Source organism: Pinus tabuliformis, chromosome 3_2 (assembly GCF_031772625.1).
Source record: "Pinus tabuliformis cultivar Carrire ecotype Pingquan chromosome 3_2, CPIR1, whole genome shotgun sequence".
In the NCBI taxonomy this organism is placed as follows: domain Eukaryota; kingdom Viridiplantae; phylum Streptophyta; class Pinopsida; order Pinales; family Pinaceae; genus Pinus; species Pinus tabuliformis.
The window spans coordinates 1043846261-1043865777 of NC_142302.1; the positions used below are offsets into that span (position 1 = coordinate 1043846261).

The 19517-nt window shown below is 35.9% G+C and overlaps 1 protein-coding gene across 1 annotated transcript in view; it reads left to right on the forward strand.

The window, feature by feature from the left end:
• Positions 1-4414: 4414 nt before the first annotated feature.
• The window catches only part of LOC149184166 (uncharacterized), a 70324-nt gene continuing 55221 nt past the window's right edge, over positions 4415-19517 (forward strand). The window contains exon 1 of the mRNA XM_089415252.1: positions 4415-5320. Coding sequence (XP_089271378.1) covers positions 4415-5320 — 906 coding nt within the window. The remainder of the gene's footprint in view (positions 5321-19517) is intronic.

Here is a 19517-nt window from a genome sequence, read left to right on the forward strand (position 1 = left end):
TTCCAAAGTAGTCTTCCAACCATGTCATCAAGACCATTATCAAGTATGGACATTCAAGGGTATGACATAATCACATGTATGACTTCATCAAGTATAGTCCTCCACATCAAAGGCTTGTATATTGGCACTTAAGGTCTAGATCACCAATCAAGACACATGATTGGCACTCGACAACATTATAGTTAGTTCAAGGACTTCTTAGGGAAAGACCTCTTCATTAGTGGCTTGACATCTTCACTGATGGCATCCTTATCAATCAAGAGTTATGACATCATCATCTGGAACCATGCATCTCAAGAATATTTGTCATCTCAGCTAGTGCCATATTGAAATCAATGGCAACCTTGATTAAAATGATATGGAAAATATGGATTCCCAAGAAAAGGAATGGTTTAGTAACCTCCTTCTTGGTTTTCCAAGGAGCAAGAAAACACATTCAATAAATGCATAATGGTGGAAGTTAAGGGTAGATCAAGATGAAATGAAGAAATGGAGGAAATCTCAGACATCCTTTTGTTGAGTTTTGATGGTGCTTCAAAGCATAATCTGGGGGTTGCAAGAGTGGAAGGGGTTATTCTCAACCCTGATGGAAAAAATGAAATTGAGTACAATAGGGGGTTAGGCAATTGCATAAATAATGTAGCAAAGGCATTTGGATTACTACAAGGTCTCCTTTTGGCCAAAGAAGCAAAAATCAAAGATTTGGTCGTGTTGAGATATTCACAACTGTTTATCCATCACCTTTTTCATGGATCTTTGCCTAAGGATTGCATGTTGTGAAGCATTATTGACCGAATAAGGAATTTGAAACTAGCCTTATCTAATATTAGCTTTTTTAATGTGTTGAGAATGAACAATTATGTTGTAGATGATTTTGTCAATAAAGTTGTAAACTTGGCATGTAGGAGTCCTAATGAGAAATGATATGCTTTCCCTCGCAACTATTCTTTAACAATGGATTTGATATGTAGTGTAAACTTTGTTTCTATTTACAGGTCTTTTGGAGAATTTACACTTTAAAGACTTTATGTCCTTTATGATAGTAAAACGACTAATAATTGCTAAGAATAAAGATCGTTATGAGGTTAAATGTATAGCTTGCCTTGAAGGATTTTCATTGTACTCGCATATTGCACAAGTTGTGATCCAAACACAAATTTTGATTTAATACAATATTCTCATCACAATTAAAAAAATATATATTAATGTAAATTCATATAAAATTTATTGTTTAATTTAAAATTCTCTATATTAGTTTTAATCAATATAATTTCTTTAATTAATATAATTTATTTTAATATAAATATTTTTATTTATATCTATTTTATTTATATTTAATTTAAATATTTTTGTTTTCAAAGAAATTGGCATGAGAGTTTTATTAAAAAGGAAAGTTGAGATCCAAGTCAGGTCGTCAAAAGTGACAATTTTCCTTGATGGCTTGAGATTGAGCACTACAACTTAATCTGAACCCTCAAGTGGTTACCCCATGAAACAAAAATTACAGTCCCCTTCAAACTAAAAAATTTCGAAAACACTCCTAAAATCAAAATGCACCTACATTCCATTTTCCACTTTTTATTTAATTTTGACTAACTTATGTTTTTCTTAGTGAAATATTTTTTCTTTTCATCCCCACTTTCTTCCAATCCGGATTTTTTGCTACACTCGATGGATCACCCTTTGATGAATGAGCCTTGTTGTCATCAATTTCTTCCTTATCTACCTGATCTACCCATGAAGTTTCTTTTCTGGCTTTTTTCTTAGAGATTCAAAGGGGGATCTGACATTCACTAGGGTTTGTTACGCTCCTATTGTCCCTAAATTTGGGGGTCCTTGTGCACTTCTTTCTTATTTGTTTTTGTTTGCTTTGGAGAATCTTTTTTAACAATAACTTCTTCTTGTTTCCCCTTTGCTTCTTTCTTGAGTCTCTTCTTCTTTATATACATTGTTTGGTCTAAGCCCATTCCCACCATATGGGCCTCTGGTAATTTTTCTAGACTGTGTTATTCTACAAATGCTTTGGGCATTTTTTTATTACATGCCCTGTTTCATAGCACACTCTACATCGAAATGATACATTTTCATAATCAATCTTTTGAGCCCACCGCATAGTCTGGAGTCATTAGATTAACCTCAATGGGAAAACCCTTATTTAAATTCATCTCAACACGTATTCGAGCATAAGTGGTTTTATAATAAAAAATTGCTTTTGGGTTACAGCAAATGCATTACCAATGGAAGATAATGTTGGAAGGTTCCAAAAATGCAGGGGAACGTTCGGAAGCCTTACCCAAATAAGAACTGTGGAGATTGATGTCATTATCGAATCAAAGATGGGAGACTAGGGCTACATAAAAGGCTAACGCTATCCCAAAACTAAGGCTAGATTCACAAATATTCTGATTATCCTCAATATTATCAAAAACTACAACAACAAAAAACCCAAGCCAAAGGGTAAATATTCAGATGATCTGTCAATAAGTGTTTCCACATTTCAAAGATCCGTTTGTGAAAATCAAACAATCGTGACTAGAACCCATTAAATTCATACTAAATTTTGTATTGAAAAAAAATCAACACTAAAAACATCATTTTTCGCAATAATATTAAAAATTAAAGCTTCTTGAATAACCAACAAAAACATATCTGAATTTTAATATAATACTATATGAAATTGTGACCTTAGCTACTATTACTTTCCTAGAAATAGATTTCTTCACTAAATAACTAGAATTCATCCTAAATCAAAACTTTGCAAAAACTCTAATAAAAGCCCTCTCCCCCACTCATCTCTACTTGGTAATTTTACCCCCAAAAGACAAGCAAAATTAAAATCAATAAGAACTTTGAAACAAAGTTCGACCCCACTATCCCCACTAAACAAAAGAAAAGGCACTATCATGAATAAAGTAGGACTATAATTGGTTTGATAAAGAGTTCACATCAAGAAGGTGCGTAGGTGAAGTGGTTGGTGGAAGGTAGAGGGAAATATCATTTTTATTTAAAATATATATATATATATTTTGTTATTGTTATTGTTATTGTTGTTGTTGGTATAATTTTAATATATTATAATTTTTTATATTGGAAAATTATTATTTGGAATTATTTTGTATTGTGGTTTTTCAATTTATATATATAATTGAATTATTTTGTAGTGTGGTTTTTGAATTTAAAATAATTTAAAATAAAATTATAAATTTTTATTATTTTAAGTTATTTTTTAAATATATTTAATATTTTAAAAAGAATTTATAATATTTTAATTTATTTTTGTAACCAAATTTTTGTGATTTATAATAAATGAAGTAAAGTTTTTTGGTAAAAATTATACAAGAGAAATTTTTGCCAATATTTTTAGAACTAACAAGTGTGGCTTATCATAAGGACGAGATGATGAACCACACTGGTTGGTTCCAAACGCGTAGGCTAAAAAATTCTCTTATGTGATTTTTACAGAAAGACTTTGCTTATAACATTTAAATTTTTTTATTTTAATAAATATTTTTAAAATTTTAAACCAAATTAATAGGAAAATATATTTTAATAAATCAAAGCATAAATAATAATAGTAATAATTTACTATGTTAAGTTTTACTAGCATAATCGAATGAGGATGGGCATGGGCTTTATTAACAAGGCGAACAGGATCAAATCTCACTGGCCTGGTTGTGTTGTGCCTGGCTAAGGAAGGAGACATGCTAAAAAATTTATAAGGCAACTTATGGTTGGTGTGGCCCAATCCGGGTGTCATGCCCGGTGACTTGACTTTGATGGATTAAATGCCCCAAAATGACTTTGACGCATTAAATGCCCCTTGATCGAAGCTCCTCAAACCATATAACAAACCTAAAAATTCACAAACGACTTGAAAAACAGAAAAATAATAATAATTTACCCTTACAAATTCTATTTTTTTCATATTTTGGAAATACCTTCAACTCAATTTTTACATTTCCCCTCTGATTTAATTAAGAAATAAAAATAGAAATACACATCTCTTTTACACAATTATTTTGTGAATGATATTACCTTAAAGAATCACATCAATAGCCTGGCGTGCATGGCGTGCACAGAAATTCATGTAACCAGTATAACGTCGCTTCATTCATCTTTGGATACACGATTTAAACGCCCTCAGTCACTCCCCGGAGTTTACTGTGGATTCATTATTGTCTGCCGCCATGTCTGCCTGTCCAGTCCACTTCTCCATGCAAAACTTCCGTTTCCCCCTTTTTTGAACTCTCCTGCTTCATTTATGCATATTTATACACATACACATTGTAAATACCCCTGAAGGATATATCAATTGACAGCAGGAAGAATATTATTTGGTATTGGCTGATCAGTTGATCGATTACAGAACCCAATTCAGCTCAAATCAGGGGGGTGCTGCAATTACATTACAAGAATGTCTCGGAGAAAGGCATTAAGGAAATTAGATGATTTTTTCCTATTGACTGCTCTGGGAATTGCAAGGGAGTCTGCAGTACTGTTTCTGCAACACTCCTCCCACTTGGCTTCTGTTGCAGTCCTCCTGCTATGCCCTGCTTCTGCTGCTATAATTCTCTCCCATGCCCTCCTGGATCGCATCCTTGTCTCCAAATTGGCACTAGGAATCCAAGCAGCCATTGGTTATGGTAAATCAGAATTGAAAATCCCTACCCATAACCAGTACTACACCCATCTATTTTATCACAAGCTGTCTGAGACCATACTCTCTTATCTGTTCTGCTTTCCTTTTTTGGCAACTTTTTCACTTTGGGCAATAGCAGCAGTGGCCCATACAGTTGCTTCTACTTATGCAGGCTATAGGCCTTCATGGCAGAGGCTAATTCAACAACTGCCCAAGATCTGGAAACGCCTTGTGAGGACTTATATCTGGGTCTGTCTATTAGTCCTGGGATTCAATGCTCTGATGTTTGTGATACTCTCTGCAATCATTAATGGGGTATCTATATTGGGATTGCCTGCAATATGGGGAATTGGGGCTGCTTTGACTGGGGGAATTCTTTACTCAATTTTGTTTGCACATGCCATGATTGTCTGCAATTTGGCCACTGTTGTGTCTGTGATGGAGGAATGTTGCTATGGCTTGGATGCAGTTTTCAGGGCCCTGTTTCTAATCAGAGGGAGAACTCAGATTGCTCTTCAAATTGCAGTCATTACAAACATGACCTTGGCCTTGGTTGAGAGCCTGTTTGAGTACAGAGTGATGGGCATTAGGAATGGCAGAAGCATGTATTATGAGAATGGTGGTAGAATAAGTTCATCAGCAGTTTGGGAGGCTCCTTTACTTATATCTATGTATTCAATGGTGGGTGTGATGGAGGTTTTGATGAGCTGTGTGTTTTACTACTCCTGCAAGTCATCTCATTTGGACTTAGGCAGTAATTCATGCTCAATTATTCTTCCTATCTAAACTGAGTGGAACAAGAGTTTTCTTCATTGCAGTGTATGAATCAGGGACATGAATAATGTCTGTAACTTAAAATTCTTTCAGAAAGAAAGTAATGCAGCAGCTCTTTCAGCTCTATTTCTATCTCTCTTTAACATAAATATTTTGATAAAAATAATGTCATTCAATATCGTTGTGAACTAAAAATACAAAAAGTATCTGTATTCTTTTATTTTTGAGCTGTGGGCAACCATGACTCGTCCCATGTTGCCAGTTGCATGAGTGTTTATATTTTTTTAATGGTTATTTATATATTATATTTATTTTGTGTAGATTAATTAGTTTGTGTGGGATTTAGTTTTCGTTTAAATTTATTGGGAAGAATTGAGAATAAAAATTATTTTGGGAAATTCAACTATCCAAAAATCTCACAATCTAATATAATCATTGTTACAGGATTTGAACCTTGATTTAATAATTTACATAATACTTACAAAACAATCACCAACTAAACTGCTTCATAACCTGAAATATAATTATTTATAATTTGTTTAAGTTACATATTTTTATTATTCTAATGAAAAATATTTTAAAAATCATATTCTAATTTATGTTTAATTTATTAATTATATATATATAATTAATTTATATATGTAAATAAATTACTCTTCATTTTCCAAATTATATTAAAATTTCAAAGCATTTTATAAAAATGTAAATTTACTTTTAAAATCCTCTGAAGTAACATAGTTGTCTTCCTATATTTTCATTATTAATTAACAGTTAGGTAAGTTATAATAGCTTTACCACTTTTAATTAAAAAAATATTAATGACAAACTTTTAAATTATAATAGTTTTATCATTTTTAATATAAAAAATTTAATGACAAACTATAAATTACTTGTATCCATGTAGCTATCGCACTTGGCATATATATCATGTGATATAAACAACGCAGGGGTATTTTTTAACACTTAGGTTTTTTAATACTTAGGATTTATGGAAGGGTATTTTTAACACTTAGGATTTTATCCTTGCATAAATTTTTTAGGGAATATTTAGGGTTTTATCATATGGTTTGGATTATGGTAGGGAATGTTAGGTCCCTATACTACTAGTGTAACCCCTTATTGTTATTAGTACAACCCCTTTATTATATTGTTGTGCCCATGTAGTCCCCATATTGTTATTATTGTGCCTCATAAAAACCCACTATTGTTATTATTGTGCCCTTACATTATTATTGTTATGTCGGCTCTGATTATATTATGACCCCTTAGACTTCTATATATAGAAAGGAAGTCTTTTCATTTGTATCATTTAAGAATTGTTCATTTGTGTAATGTAAAGGAGGTTCCCCCTCGAAGAGGCTTATTTCTAAGGCATTGATCAGTCTTTTCTATCTTTTTGTGCGATGGTTTCATAACATTTGGTATCAAAGCTTTGGATTCTAGGGTTTCGTTGCTCCAAATAGGTCATCGTGCCATTTTCTCTATAACTTTTTTTCTGTGACATTTCAGAAGCTAAAAAAAACCATTTGGGCCGAAATAGTTCTAAACTTCAGATCCAAATTTCAGAGCGTTTCGCACTATATTTGTGGAGATATGATCTGAGGAATTTGGCGTTTTTGCAAACTCCCGAATTACATTCCAAACAGGTGACCTGGGGAAAATCGTCATAACTTTTGTTTTCAGCATCATATTAAAATATTGTAAGAAGTTCAGAAAGAAGACGACCTCTAATTTTCTGTGTATTAGTTTCAGGTACTAAGGTCGAAACAGTGACACGTGGCACGTCGACAAGTTTGCTCTACTGAACTAGTCTATAATCAGGTCACCGTGGGAGATTTGGCATAACGCTTCCTTGGAGAATCCAATTTTGATCAAACTGGTGGCATTGGAAAGAGGACGAAGAGGGATATTGCAGGTCATGATTTCAAAGCTTGGAGATCCAAAATTACATAGGTACATCAAATTCAATATCGAGCTCCTACAAGTGAAAAAATGTCTGTATTTTTTAAATTTTTGCATAAGCTTGGTTTGAAAATTTAATTTGAAGGAATTCAAAGGGCATAGTGAAGCATTATTATCAGTAATTGATTCCCTAAAAAAGAAAATGGAAACACCTAGTAAGCAACCTGAAAGCTCTAACATGACTCATGAAGAAGAGGAAAAAATACAACATGATATATCAATATTACGAAACCAAGTGCAACAAATTTCACTCGCACAAAAAGTAACAGAAAATATGATGGATGGTTTAAAGAAAGATGTAGAAGCTAAGATGGATGGTTTAAAGAAAGGTGTAGAAGCTAAGATGAATGGCTTGGAAGCTAGGATGGACGGCATGGAAACTAAGATGGACGGCATGGATGCTACGATGAATGGCATGGACAATAAGATGGAATAATTGAAGATAAATTTGAATAAGTTGCTATAAGAAATGGTCACTAAAGGTGAAAGGGTAGTAAAGGAAACTCGTGATGAGAACAAAATAAATGTTAATCATGATTTCATAGACTCTAATGTTGGATTGAAGACCCACCATGTTCCAAAAATTGATATGAGGAAGTTTGATGGCAAGGATCCCGAAACATGGATACTACAGATGGAGCAATTTTTTGATCTCCATAATATGCAAAACACACAAAAGGTACGTATTGCAACTTTATATTTGGAACCAAATCAGCTTGTATGGTATCGATGGCTTTGCTCTCGTGAACAAATTGTCACTTGGACAATTTTCACGGAGGAAATTATAGCACATTATGAGGATACAAAGAGCAACACCTTCTTTAGAGAAACACCACAACAATTGAAAGAAAAAAGAGAAAAAGGGCTTTGTTACAAAGTGGAAAGAAAAATTATGGCAACAAGGAAGTCTACCCCTCACAACTATAAAGATGGAAGTGTTGTTTCCCCTAACCTTCCACAACCTACAAGGTTGACACCACAACAATTGGAAGAAAAAAGAGCAAAAGGGATTTTTTACAGTTGTGATAACAAATACACTAAAGGTCATAAGTGTGTTGAGAAGAAATTATTCTACATAGATTGTGAAGATGAGGAAGAAAAGGTTCAAGAAGTGAAAGACCACATCAAGAAAGAAGAAATGAATCCGACCATATCTTGTAATGCAATGGCCAGAATTATCACTCCTCAAACTATCAAGAAAGAAGTACATATCAAGAAGAAAAATGTTCAAGAAGTGAAAGATCACATAGAGAATCAAGAAATGAATCCGACTATATCTTGTAATGCACTGGAAGATATTACCACTCCTCAAACTCTAAATATAGAAGGACATATCAAGAAGAAAAAGATTCAAGTAGTGAAATATCACATCAAGAATCAACAACAAGCTCTCCAACTTTTAAATGATAACACCACTTTGGTGCAGAATCGAATGAAACAACAAGCAGATCAACATCGCAATGAAAGAAGTTTTGATGTAGGTGATTGGGTATTTTTATGGTTACAAACATACAAACAAATGTCCCTCAAGAAATCTATTTATGAGAAGGAAATGTTGGCAATACTACACGCACTTAAGAAATGACGACCTTAGCTAATGGGAAGACACTTCAAGGTAAAAACGGATCATGATAGTATTAAATACTTTTTAGAACAAAGATTATCCTATGAAGAGCAACAAAAATGGGTCACAAAGATGTTGGGTTATGACTTTGAAATCATCGACAAAAAAGGGAAGCAAAATGTTCTGGCAGATGCACTCTCAAGAAAGGATGAGGATGTGGAAGCATTGTTGTGTGTCATTTCTATTATCCAACCAGATTGGATAAACGAAACAAGGTATGAATGGAAGAATGATGAAGAAGTGTGGCCACTCATTCAAAATTTGCAAAAGGTTCTAGTTCAAACAATATTGCCAGAACTTAACGAGGAAGGAAAAATCTTATTGGAGCCTGGAGCAGTCATAGAAACAAGAACCGACAACTACGAAATCGATCAATTTCAGAGTATCTCATCAAGTGGAAGAACTTACCAGCTGAAGATTCCACATGGGAGGACAAGAATTTTATACAGGAGCATCAAGAACTACTCAAGCGTTGAGGACAACACTTTTTGAAGGAGAGGGGCATGTTAGGTCCCTATACTACTAGTGTAACCCCTTATTGTTATTAGTACAAACCCCTTATTATATTGTTGTGCCCATGTAGTCCCCATATTGTTATTATTGTGTCCCATAGAAACCCACTATTGTTATTATTGTGCCCTTACATTATTATTGTTATGTCAGCTCTGATTATATTATTGTTATAGACATTTTTGTGCCTAACAGCATGGAGCATGAAATGTCAATAATCCGAGGGATCCAAAGTCCCTAAACATGTTGTTCTTACCCTTAGAGGAACAAGGTCTGCAAACCACAGCACTGAGAATCAGTTCTCCACCCAAAAACACTCAAAAACAGGCTATTTCTGGATCATGTCAGCTGCTCCACTGAGCATCTGCACTGAATGTCAACTGCTCCTCCTTGTACCTGCGCTGAAGGTCAAAACTAATGAAGGCTACCTGCGCTGGGCAAGATTGGCCAAGTGGCACAGTCATTCTGCAAGGTGTCAACTGCCCAGGAAGCTTCCAAACTGACACTTGGGTCAAGGAATTCGCCTAGTGATGAGTAAGAGGGTCTTGATCTCCAAGTGGAAGCAAGATTCTCCAAGTGGACTCAAGAACTGAAGATTAACTAAAGTGGGAGAGGACACAAGTCAGCTTCAGGCCAATCTCAAGATGACTCATCCTTTCTCCAAAACCCTATATATAGAGCTCTCTCATGAGGTCTAAGGAGGCTGGAATTTTGTGCAAGTAAGGAAGTGCTGTTGGTTTGTGTATAGAGCTATTGGGTGTTTTGCTTTATTAGGAGGATCCGAAGTTCATTCAATCGGCTGAGAGGTGCCCTGCAATAAAATACAATACAATACGTTATTTTTCATTCTGCTTTCATGATCTAGCTGAGGCGGGCATTCCCATGCTCAGCTTTATAAATTCATTTTGGTACATATAACAGACGACCGTCTGATGATAGACTGATAATTCTCTGCTAAAATTATCATCCTTTGAGTAGGATGATCATCTGTTGTAATGATGTACATATCAAATGTCTTTATATTTCCTGAATATATATCGCAGCCCGGATGGATGAAACTAGATTCGGGGTCTTCAATCTCGTTCGATCTTCACTTTACGATTTGCGTTATTATGCTGGGGGCATGCGAACTTATCTTCGAGCAGTTTTAGCATAAAGTTCATGCTCGTTAAAAAATAAACGCAAGATCCGAGCAGTTTTAACGCGGTCTTCATGCTCGTTAAAAAATAAATAAAAGCAGTGAGCAATGTTTCCCCCAGAGTTTAAGCTCATTTTTATATAAAAAAAGAACCTATTCCGGTAAATAACCATTGTGATCGTAAATTTATTAGCCATAAAAGCCTTGGTCGTGTTTGCACCCACCACCTCCATTCCATTTGGCCGATCATTCACCCCCATATGATTGTTTACCCATTTTGAGGAACAGCTGCGAAGAGTGATTTCGCTTAGCCATCCTTGTGACACTGCCGTGATTGGAAAATTCCAACCTGTACCTGGAATCTGCTGCTATCCCTGTTTATCACTCGTTCCTCAAAAGACGAGTCTTCTTTGAGCTCTTTTCATCTGACTCGTAAAATATGAAAAGTTTGCCGAGTTTTGGCCTTCCAGCTCGTTAAAAGGACCGGAAGAGCTATCCCTCCTCTAGATTTTAATCTTTTTGGACCTGAGGGATTATTGCACAAAAAGGTCGAGCGCTTGTTTTATTCGGCTCGTTAAAGTAATCGAAAATTCATCCCTTCTGTATTGTTTTATAATTTTTCGGACTTAAGGGATTAGATGACGAAAAAGGAATTTTGGAGTTAAATTTCTGTACCTTTTCAGACTCTCTAAAAATGAAAAGGACCGAGTTGTCTTTGTCGCTAGACTCGTTAAAATGATTAAATAGCGACAAACTTGTCTTTAGACGAGAACGAGTTTCCCTATCGCTAGGCTCGTTAAAACATAGCGATAAGCTTGCCCGAAGGGCAGGTTATAGAACAAGCATATGTTATCCTCCTCAAGCTTGACAAAAATAAAGAGGTACTGGTCAGAAATGACTGGGGAAAAATTGGGAGAACCTCGAAGCTTTGATGGTAGCAAGTCGCTCTTGAACGTGACACTTTGTCCTCCGTACCTCATCGGGTTGGGTTGTTTCATTCACCGGTCTCATCACCATGGTCCTCGCCAAACCATTCGTATTTTGGGTAATGCTACCGATCCATCACATTAGTGTCGTTATATGTTCAAGAGATGTGTTCAGAAAGAGTCAACTGTGTCCCATCCACTGCCATACATTATCCTTCATCCACCCATGATCGCCACCCTGAATCATATCTCACAGATTGTTTTCACCTCCACTAAAGTCATTAGCTCCGTTCCGTGTCACTGATGTGGGATTCATTAAGGCCCTCCTCTGACGGATCGCTTCTTGTCGACTTCAGCTCATTATCCAAGAAGTTGATCTAGGAACACCCCCCCAGTACTTTGAAGCTTGCATGCCTCAATGGCAAGTTTCTCACTTCCGGCGACAGGTATACATCAATGACCTTCGACCAGAAGATTTTGCGTGGTGTTCGACACCAAGTCCTTTATTCACACCACGTGAATTGTACTGTAGTACCTTGAGGGTCATTGTCATTATTGGTGATTCCTCTCGCGCTTGTTAACGGTTTACATTATTGACCGGTAATCAAGCGATGTCTTTCCATGTTCGACTTCAACGCAATTCTCACATGGATCGACTTGTACTTAAAGTGAAGATCGAACGAGATTGAAGACCCTGGATCTAGTTTCATCCATCCGGGCTGCGATATATATTCAGGAAATATAAAGACATTTGATATGTACATCATTACAGCAGATGATCATCCTACTCAAAGGATGATAATTTCAGCAGAGAATTATCAGTCTATCATCAGACGGTCGTCTGTTATATGTACCAAAATGAATTTATAAAGCTGAGCATGGGAATGCCCGCCTCAGCTAGATCATGAAAGCAGAATGAAAAATAACTTATTGTATTGTATTTTATTGCAGGGCACCTCTCAGCCGATTGAATGAACTTCGGATCCTCCTAATAAATCATTTCACCCGATAAACGACCTCATACTTTAGGGGCAATTGTTATAGACATTTTTGTGCCTAACAGCATGGAGCATGAAATGTCAATAATCTGAGGGATCCAAAGTCCCTAAACATGTTGTTCTTACCCTTAGAGGAACAAGGTCTGCAAACCACAGCACTGAGAATCAGTTCTCCACCCAAAAACACTCAAAAACAGGCTATTTCTGGATCATGTCAGCTGCTCCACTGAGCATCTGCGCTGAATGTCAACTGCTCCTCCTTGTACCTGCGCTGAAGGTCAAAACTAATGAAGGCTACCTGCGCTGGGCGAGATTGGCCAAGTGGCACAGTCATTCTGCAAGGTGTCAACTGCCCAGGAAGCTTCCAAACTGACACTTGGGTCAAGGAATTCGCCTAGTGATGAGTAAGAGGGTCTTGATATCCAAGTGGAAGCAAGATTCTCCAAGTGGACTCAAGAATTGAAGATTAACTAAAGTGGGAGAGGACACAAGTCAGCTTCAGGCCAGTCTCAAGATGACTCATCCTTTCTCCAAAACCCTATATATAGAGCTCTCTCATGAGGTCTAAGGAGGCTGGAATTTTGTGCAAGTAAGGAAGTGCTGTTGGTTTGTGTATAGAGCTATTGGGTGTTTTGCTTGAAGGAGGTGAAGAGGAGATTTCTTTCAGCTGGGAGGTGTTGCTGAATTGGGCCCATTGTGGTTGTAACTCTCTCAGAACTTTACTTCTATTATCAAGAAAGTATTTGAGGTTCTTCTATATGCATGTGTCTTTATGATGAATAGATGCTTGTATATTTGATTTATGCTAATCCTATAATCGATTATGGATGTATGCTTCTTGTAGTTTCCTTTTCTTGTGCTTTTACAGGATTTGTGCGTAGCTGGGCCGGTGAAAGGGCAAGGAGCTAGGAGCAAGCAGCAAGGAGTGAAGACTGGATCAACTATTAGCGCAAGATAACGGTTAGTAGATCATCCTTTTCTTCCCTCTCTCATCTCATAAAGAAGAAACTTTGAATAGCTTTGCATTCAGTTGTTGCTGGAGTACTATCACCTTCAGAGTGGGATAGAGGCATTCTGCATTAGATACTTTTCCCCCCAACAATTATGACCCCTTAGACTCCTATATATAGAAAGGAAGTATTTTCATTTGTATAATCTAAGAATTGTTCATTTGTGTAATGTAAAGGAGGTTGCCCCTCGAAGAGACTTATTTGTAAGGTGTTGATCTATCTTTTCTATCTTTTTGTGAGCTGGTTTCATAACAGGGAATCTTCTACATAGACTTAGTGTTTCTTTTATGCACTTTATTGATATCAATGAAAACTTTATTCAACAATCTCACCTTTTGTCATTGATGACAACACTCTCCCCCTTTGAGCATTCTCTCTCTCTCTTTGATATTAATGGTAACTTATTCATATGGTGCTTCCCCTGTCACTATATTTCTCCCCTTGTCTTCATATTTCCCTTTCTTTTGACATTAAATGAGATGCTCTAAGGGGATGTAAGTGAGATAACCCCCATATTTTGACGAAGATGTTTAACTACTTCATGAAGAACGGGTTTTGTGAAGATAACTGCAATTTGCTCCTTGGTTTTGACATACTCCAATTTGAGGTTTTGTTTTGTAACATGTTTTCATAGGAAGTGATATTTGAATGGGATATGTTTTCTCTTTGAATGCATCAATGGATTTTTTGAAAGGTTGATTACACTAGTGTTGTCACAATAGATGGTGATTGGTTGACTTGTTTCTATGTTGACATCCTTCAAAGATTTCCTTCATCCATATAATTTGTGTACAACAATATGCAATAGCTATGTACTCAACTTCAATTGTGGAGAGAGATATTGATGATTGCTTCTTATTAAGCCAAGATACAAGACAAACTCCCAAAAAGAATACTTTTTCGATCATCAAACACATCCTGCCCAATCTACATCAGTGTATGTTGTCAAGGTAAGTGTTTTGCTCTTAGGATACCATAACTCAAGAGTTCCTTTCAAATATTTGAGGATTCTCTTATAGCTAGCATATGGGATTCCTTAGTGGTTGATTGGAATATTTCCACCATTTCTACTCCCTACACGATATTTGGTCGTGAAGCTGTCAGATATAAGAGTGCGCCAATCATTGATCTATAAAAAGTAGCATCTACCATAGGGGATTCATCATATTCAATTAGTTTGCAATTTGTAGTCATAGGTGTGCTCACAATAGCGCATTCTTCCATCCCAAAATGCTTTATCATATCTCTAAGATATTTTTCTCGTGAGATGAACATACTTGCTTGGGTTTGAGCTACTTGAAGTCCAATAAAGTAGGATAAATCACCAATCATTGACATTTCAAATTATTTTGGCATATTTTTGGCAAATTCATGACTCATCTCATCATTGTTGCTAGCAAAAATCAGGTCATCAACATACAATGTGATTAACAAATTGTCTTTGTCTATCTTCATTTAAAGATTGATTCCAGCTACTCCTCTTTTGGAGCCTTGTTGTTAAAGATAATGATCCAGTCTCACATACCAAGCTCTTAGAGCTTGTTTTAATCCATACAAGGCTTTCTTCAATTTTCAAACAAAATCTTTTCCTTCTGCTAGATTGAACCCTTTTAGTTGTTCCATGTAAATTTCTTCCTTTAGGTCACCATTTAGAAATATTGATTTTATGTATGTTTGATAAAATTTCTTCCTTTAGGTCACCATTTAGAAATATTGATTTTATGTATGTTTGATAAAATTTCTTCCTTTAGGTCACCATTTAGAAATATTGATTTTATGTATGTTTGATAAAATTTGAAACCTTTAGAAGAAGAAAATTCCAAGACCATCCTTATAGCTCTCAATCATGCTTCTTATAGAATATCCAAGAAATATTCCTTCATCAACTCAAGAATCGAACTTGTCTGGTCAATCATCATTGATCTTCATAAATAATCTACTTCCAAATATTCTAAAATATTTTAATGAAGCAAGTCTTCCTTTACATAGTTCATATGAATTTTTGTCACTAGTTGTTCAAAGTTGAGCCTTGTACATAGTATATAATATTACTCCAACTGCTCTCCCCAAAATTTTGGCTACAAATCAGTGACAAGCAACATTGTTCTTACAATCTCTAGTATGAATTTGTTCCTTCTTTCAACAACTCCATCTTGTTGTGGAGTTCTAGCAATAGAAAGTTCCCTTTTGATTCCATGTTTCATGAAATTCATTGAATTATTTTGAAGAAAATTCTCCACCTCTATCTGTTCTAAGGCACTTGACTTTTGATTCCCTTTCATTCTCAACAAGAGTCTTGAAATTCTTAAAATATTCTAGTGCTTCTGACTTAAATATTATAAAAAAAGACCCACGGCATTCTAGTGTAATCTTCTACAAATAAAGCAAAGTACATTTCTCCTTGTAAAGTTGGAGTTCTGGTTGGTCCACATAGATCTACATGGATGATCTCCAAAGGATTTGATGTTAAGCATTCCTTGGTCTTGAAACTGGTCCTTGTCTGCCTTCCATATTGACATGGTCCACAAATAACCTTTTCAAATTTTAAAATTATGGGAATGTCTCTTACTTCTTGTGTTTTGTTGATCTTCACCAAATTGTCAAAGTTTAGATGTTCCAATTGCTTCTGCCATAACCAATTTTCATCTTCTTGACTTATGTATCATTTTTCTTCTTGAATTTTAATAAGAACATATACATTATCTGATTTTCTTACTCCTTTTCCCACAAGTTTTCTTGATGAATATTTTCATATCTCACTATCCTCAACACTAATAATAATATCATGTCCTTGGTCATAAATTTGGTTGACGCTTAGAAGATTGTGTTTTAAGTCCTTCAACGAGTAGCATGTTTTGTGCTTTCCCTTTGTTGTTAACAAGAGTCAGTGTGCCTTTATGAACAATATTAGCAAATCCACTTCCAAAAGACACATTTACATCCTTTTTGTCTAGTGAGATAAAATTATTTTGGTCACCAATCATGTGCTTAGAATATCCACTATCTACAAACCATTTGTTTTCCTCATTTTGTGCACACAAAGCTAGACCACATTTATCTGTAGTAGATTCCTTTCTTCTCCAAATCTTTCCTTTTGGCTCAAGTGGACAATTTTGTGCTTCATGACCTAGATTATTACATTTGGAGCATTCTAAACTATTCTTTGACAAAGGATCAAATGAGTTATAAGTCTTGACCTAATCTTGTTTCCATGAATCAACAGACTTATTTGGATAATTGATCCTATACCTTATTGAATTATCATCCTTATTGCTTCCATAAGCCTTGCAATGCTTAGCTTGGTGACCAAAAATTTTACAAAAGAAACAATGACCAAAAAAAAATAGTTTGATACATGTTAGGGTAGCCTTGGCTTGATGTGACATCTTTTTCTGGAAAAGACTTCTTCTCAATTCTTGGATTATTGTAAGATCTTTGACTTGGATAGAATTTCTTCTCTCCTCATTGATATTTGAAAAGAGCATCAACATAGATTTTTTGCATTTCTTCATGATGAGTACTAGTGTTCTCCTTTGAGTTTGATGATTCACCTATGCAGCCAAGCCTTGATTTGTCATATGTTGTGGTCTTTGAGAGTTGAGGATGACTTCAGGGGTTTGGGAACTTTGTAAACTTCTATTGAACTGGTTCAACACCTTCTTTAGAAAGACAACTTTGCTTCTAATTTTTCACATATTTATTCTTTTTCCCTTAGTTTTTTGTTTGAGATTTATTCTTTCCTCTTTTATTCTTCTTTTTCGGTTTTGAGAGAGATGTTATTTTTCCTTAATTTTTAATTTTATTCCATAGCACTTCAATCTTGGTTGAGGACTCCAATCCTCAATGATTCAGGCTCCAACCTTTTCCAAACTCCAATTTGATTAAAACAAAAATTTTATACAGAGACATACTTCACAAGAGATCAAAATATCTTCTACTGCCTCAAGGTTCTTCATAGGTGGTTTGAAATAAATGCTTCAAGAGTTTTCAAATGTCTCCAATGATGCTTCAAATAGATCTTAAAGTTCTGCCACAAAGATATTAGCAAATTCACCCATAGATTCAAGTTACTGGTCACAAGTCCTGGTATGAAACTCTCCTCAAATCTAAACGTACAAAATCTCCAAACCTTAGATCATTCACAGGTCCAAGCCTCCAATGTTCAAGTATGAGATTACCAAGCCAAGCTTTATAGGTCTGAGCTTCTTTATCACAGGTTCAAGCTTCATTGTCACAGGTTACTCAAACTAAAATTATTCTACTCCAAAGGTCGACATTTTTCACTTTAGGGTCGAATGAAGTGTTACCACAAGTTTGAAACAGATCCAAAATTATAATTCCACAGGTTTGAAAAGGTGGTCACCATAGGTCTACAACAATTCTGAAGTTATTCTCCCATAGGTCTAAAATAAGATGGTCACCACAAGTCTGCAAAAAGTCTGGAGTTATTCTCCCACGGGTTTGAAAAAGAGTGTCACCACAAGTCTGCAACAAGTCCAAAGCTATTCTCCCATAGGTCTGAAAAAGAATGTCACCACAGTTCTGCAACAAGTCTGAAATTATCTTCAATAATGTGCCTTTACAGGTCCAAAAAATATCCTTTGACCACAGGTCCAAAAATAAGGTTGGTCATAAGTTTGCAATAGAGAAATATATTTAAAAACCAATCACAGAGTCTTCTCCAAATGTTTTCATTTTCTTGCCTTCCTAGTTCACATGTTGTGAACTAATTCGCTCTTGTTACTGGCCGTGTGCTTGTCTTCACTGAGTTGATGCCCCAAAAAAAAGTTCATGTAGCTTGTTTATATACTTATTCATCTAAGATTGAACGTTCATGACTTATGGGTGAGTCCACCTGTGTAGGTAGGCCAAACTATTGTAGTTTTTATAAATTAGATTTATAATTTAAAAAATTAATATCTTCATAATGGGCAGGAGTTAAGAGACGAGAGATCACTTGTTGGAAAGGACTTGAAGCTCTCTGTAAGCTAGTATAAAAATATTTTAAAGGTAATGTCTCTAATGTCAAGAATAATAGTTTTTCCTTTCATGAGAATGATTTTCATGGAAACCCTATTGGAGGGTTCCTTCCTATTGTAGCAGCTACAAACACCTCCAACTTCGTTTTGGAGCCTCCCTACCGACCATCCTCAGCAGCACGTCTTGCACCGTCAAGCATATAGGCTTTGGTTGTTTCTTAGTTTCTTGTCAGCTTGTGCATGTCATTTTGCTTCACTCCCCTCACAGGCTATCTTTCCAAACTTATACCATGTGTTGGCCAAGCAGCTCCCCCAAAAAATTGCGCAATTCTGGAGGGGAGCCAACCTTCCCTCCAGAAATTGTGCAAATCAACTATCCATCCTCCTGAGCTCAAGAATTGCGCAGATTAGTCTGTCAAGCTTCCCTCATAAAACTGCGCAATTCTAGAGGGGAACGAGCCTTCCCTCCAGAAATTGTGCAAATCAACCTGATAGCCTGCTAGGCTCCAGAATTGTGTAGAGCAGTCAGGCAGTCTTCCTTTAGAAAACTGTGTAATCTGACCCAGCACTGTTGCTCAGCCCAGAAATTGCACAATTCTGGGAGGCAGTCACCTACTAACCCCAAAAATCGTGCAATCCATCTGAGACAACTAGCCTAGGTCAACCGAAGAACTACACAAATTTTCATCCCAGGCTCGTAGACCAATGCATGTGCCTTCAGGTTAACAATTCCCTCTAGGACTGAGCACAACTCATTTGCATGCATGGACTACTTTTCCCAAGGCAGCATGCAAAGGCTGATCCAGGTGGATATTGGTGGCCACCCGCCTATCCCACTTGGTCCCTCACCATTGTTTCATTTAGTTTTTCAGTTTCCTTAATTATATCACAGTTTACTATTTTTGGCAGTTTTTCAGGTCCTAATCTTCCGGCCGTTTTGAGGCTCTAAACAACGAT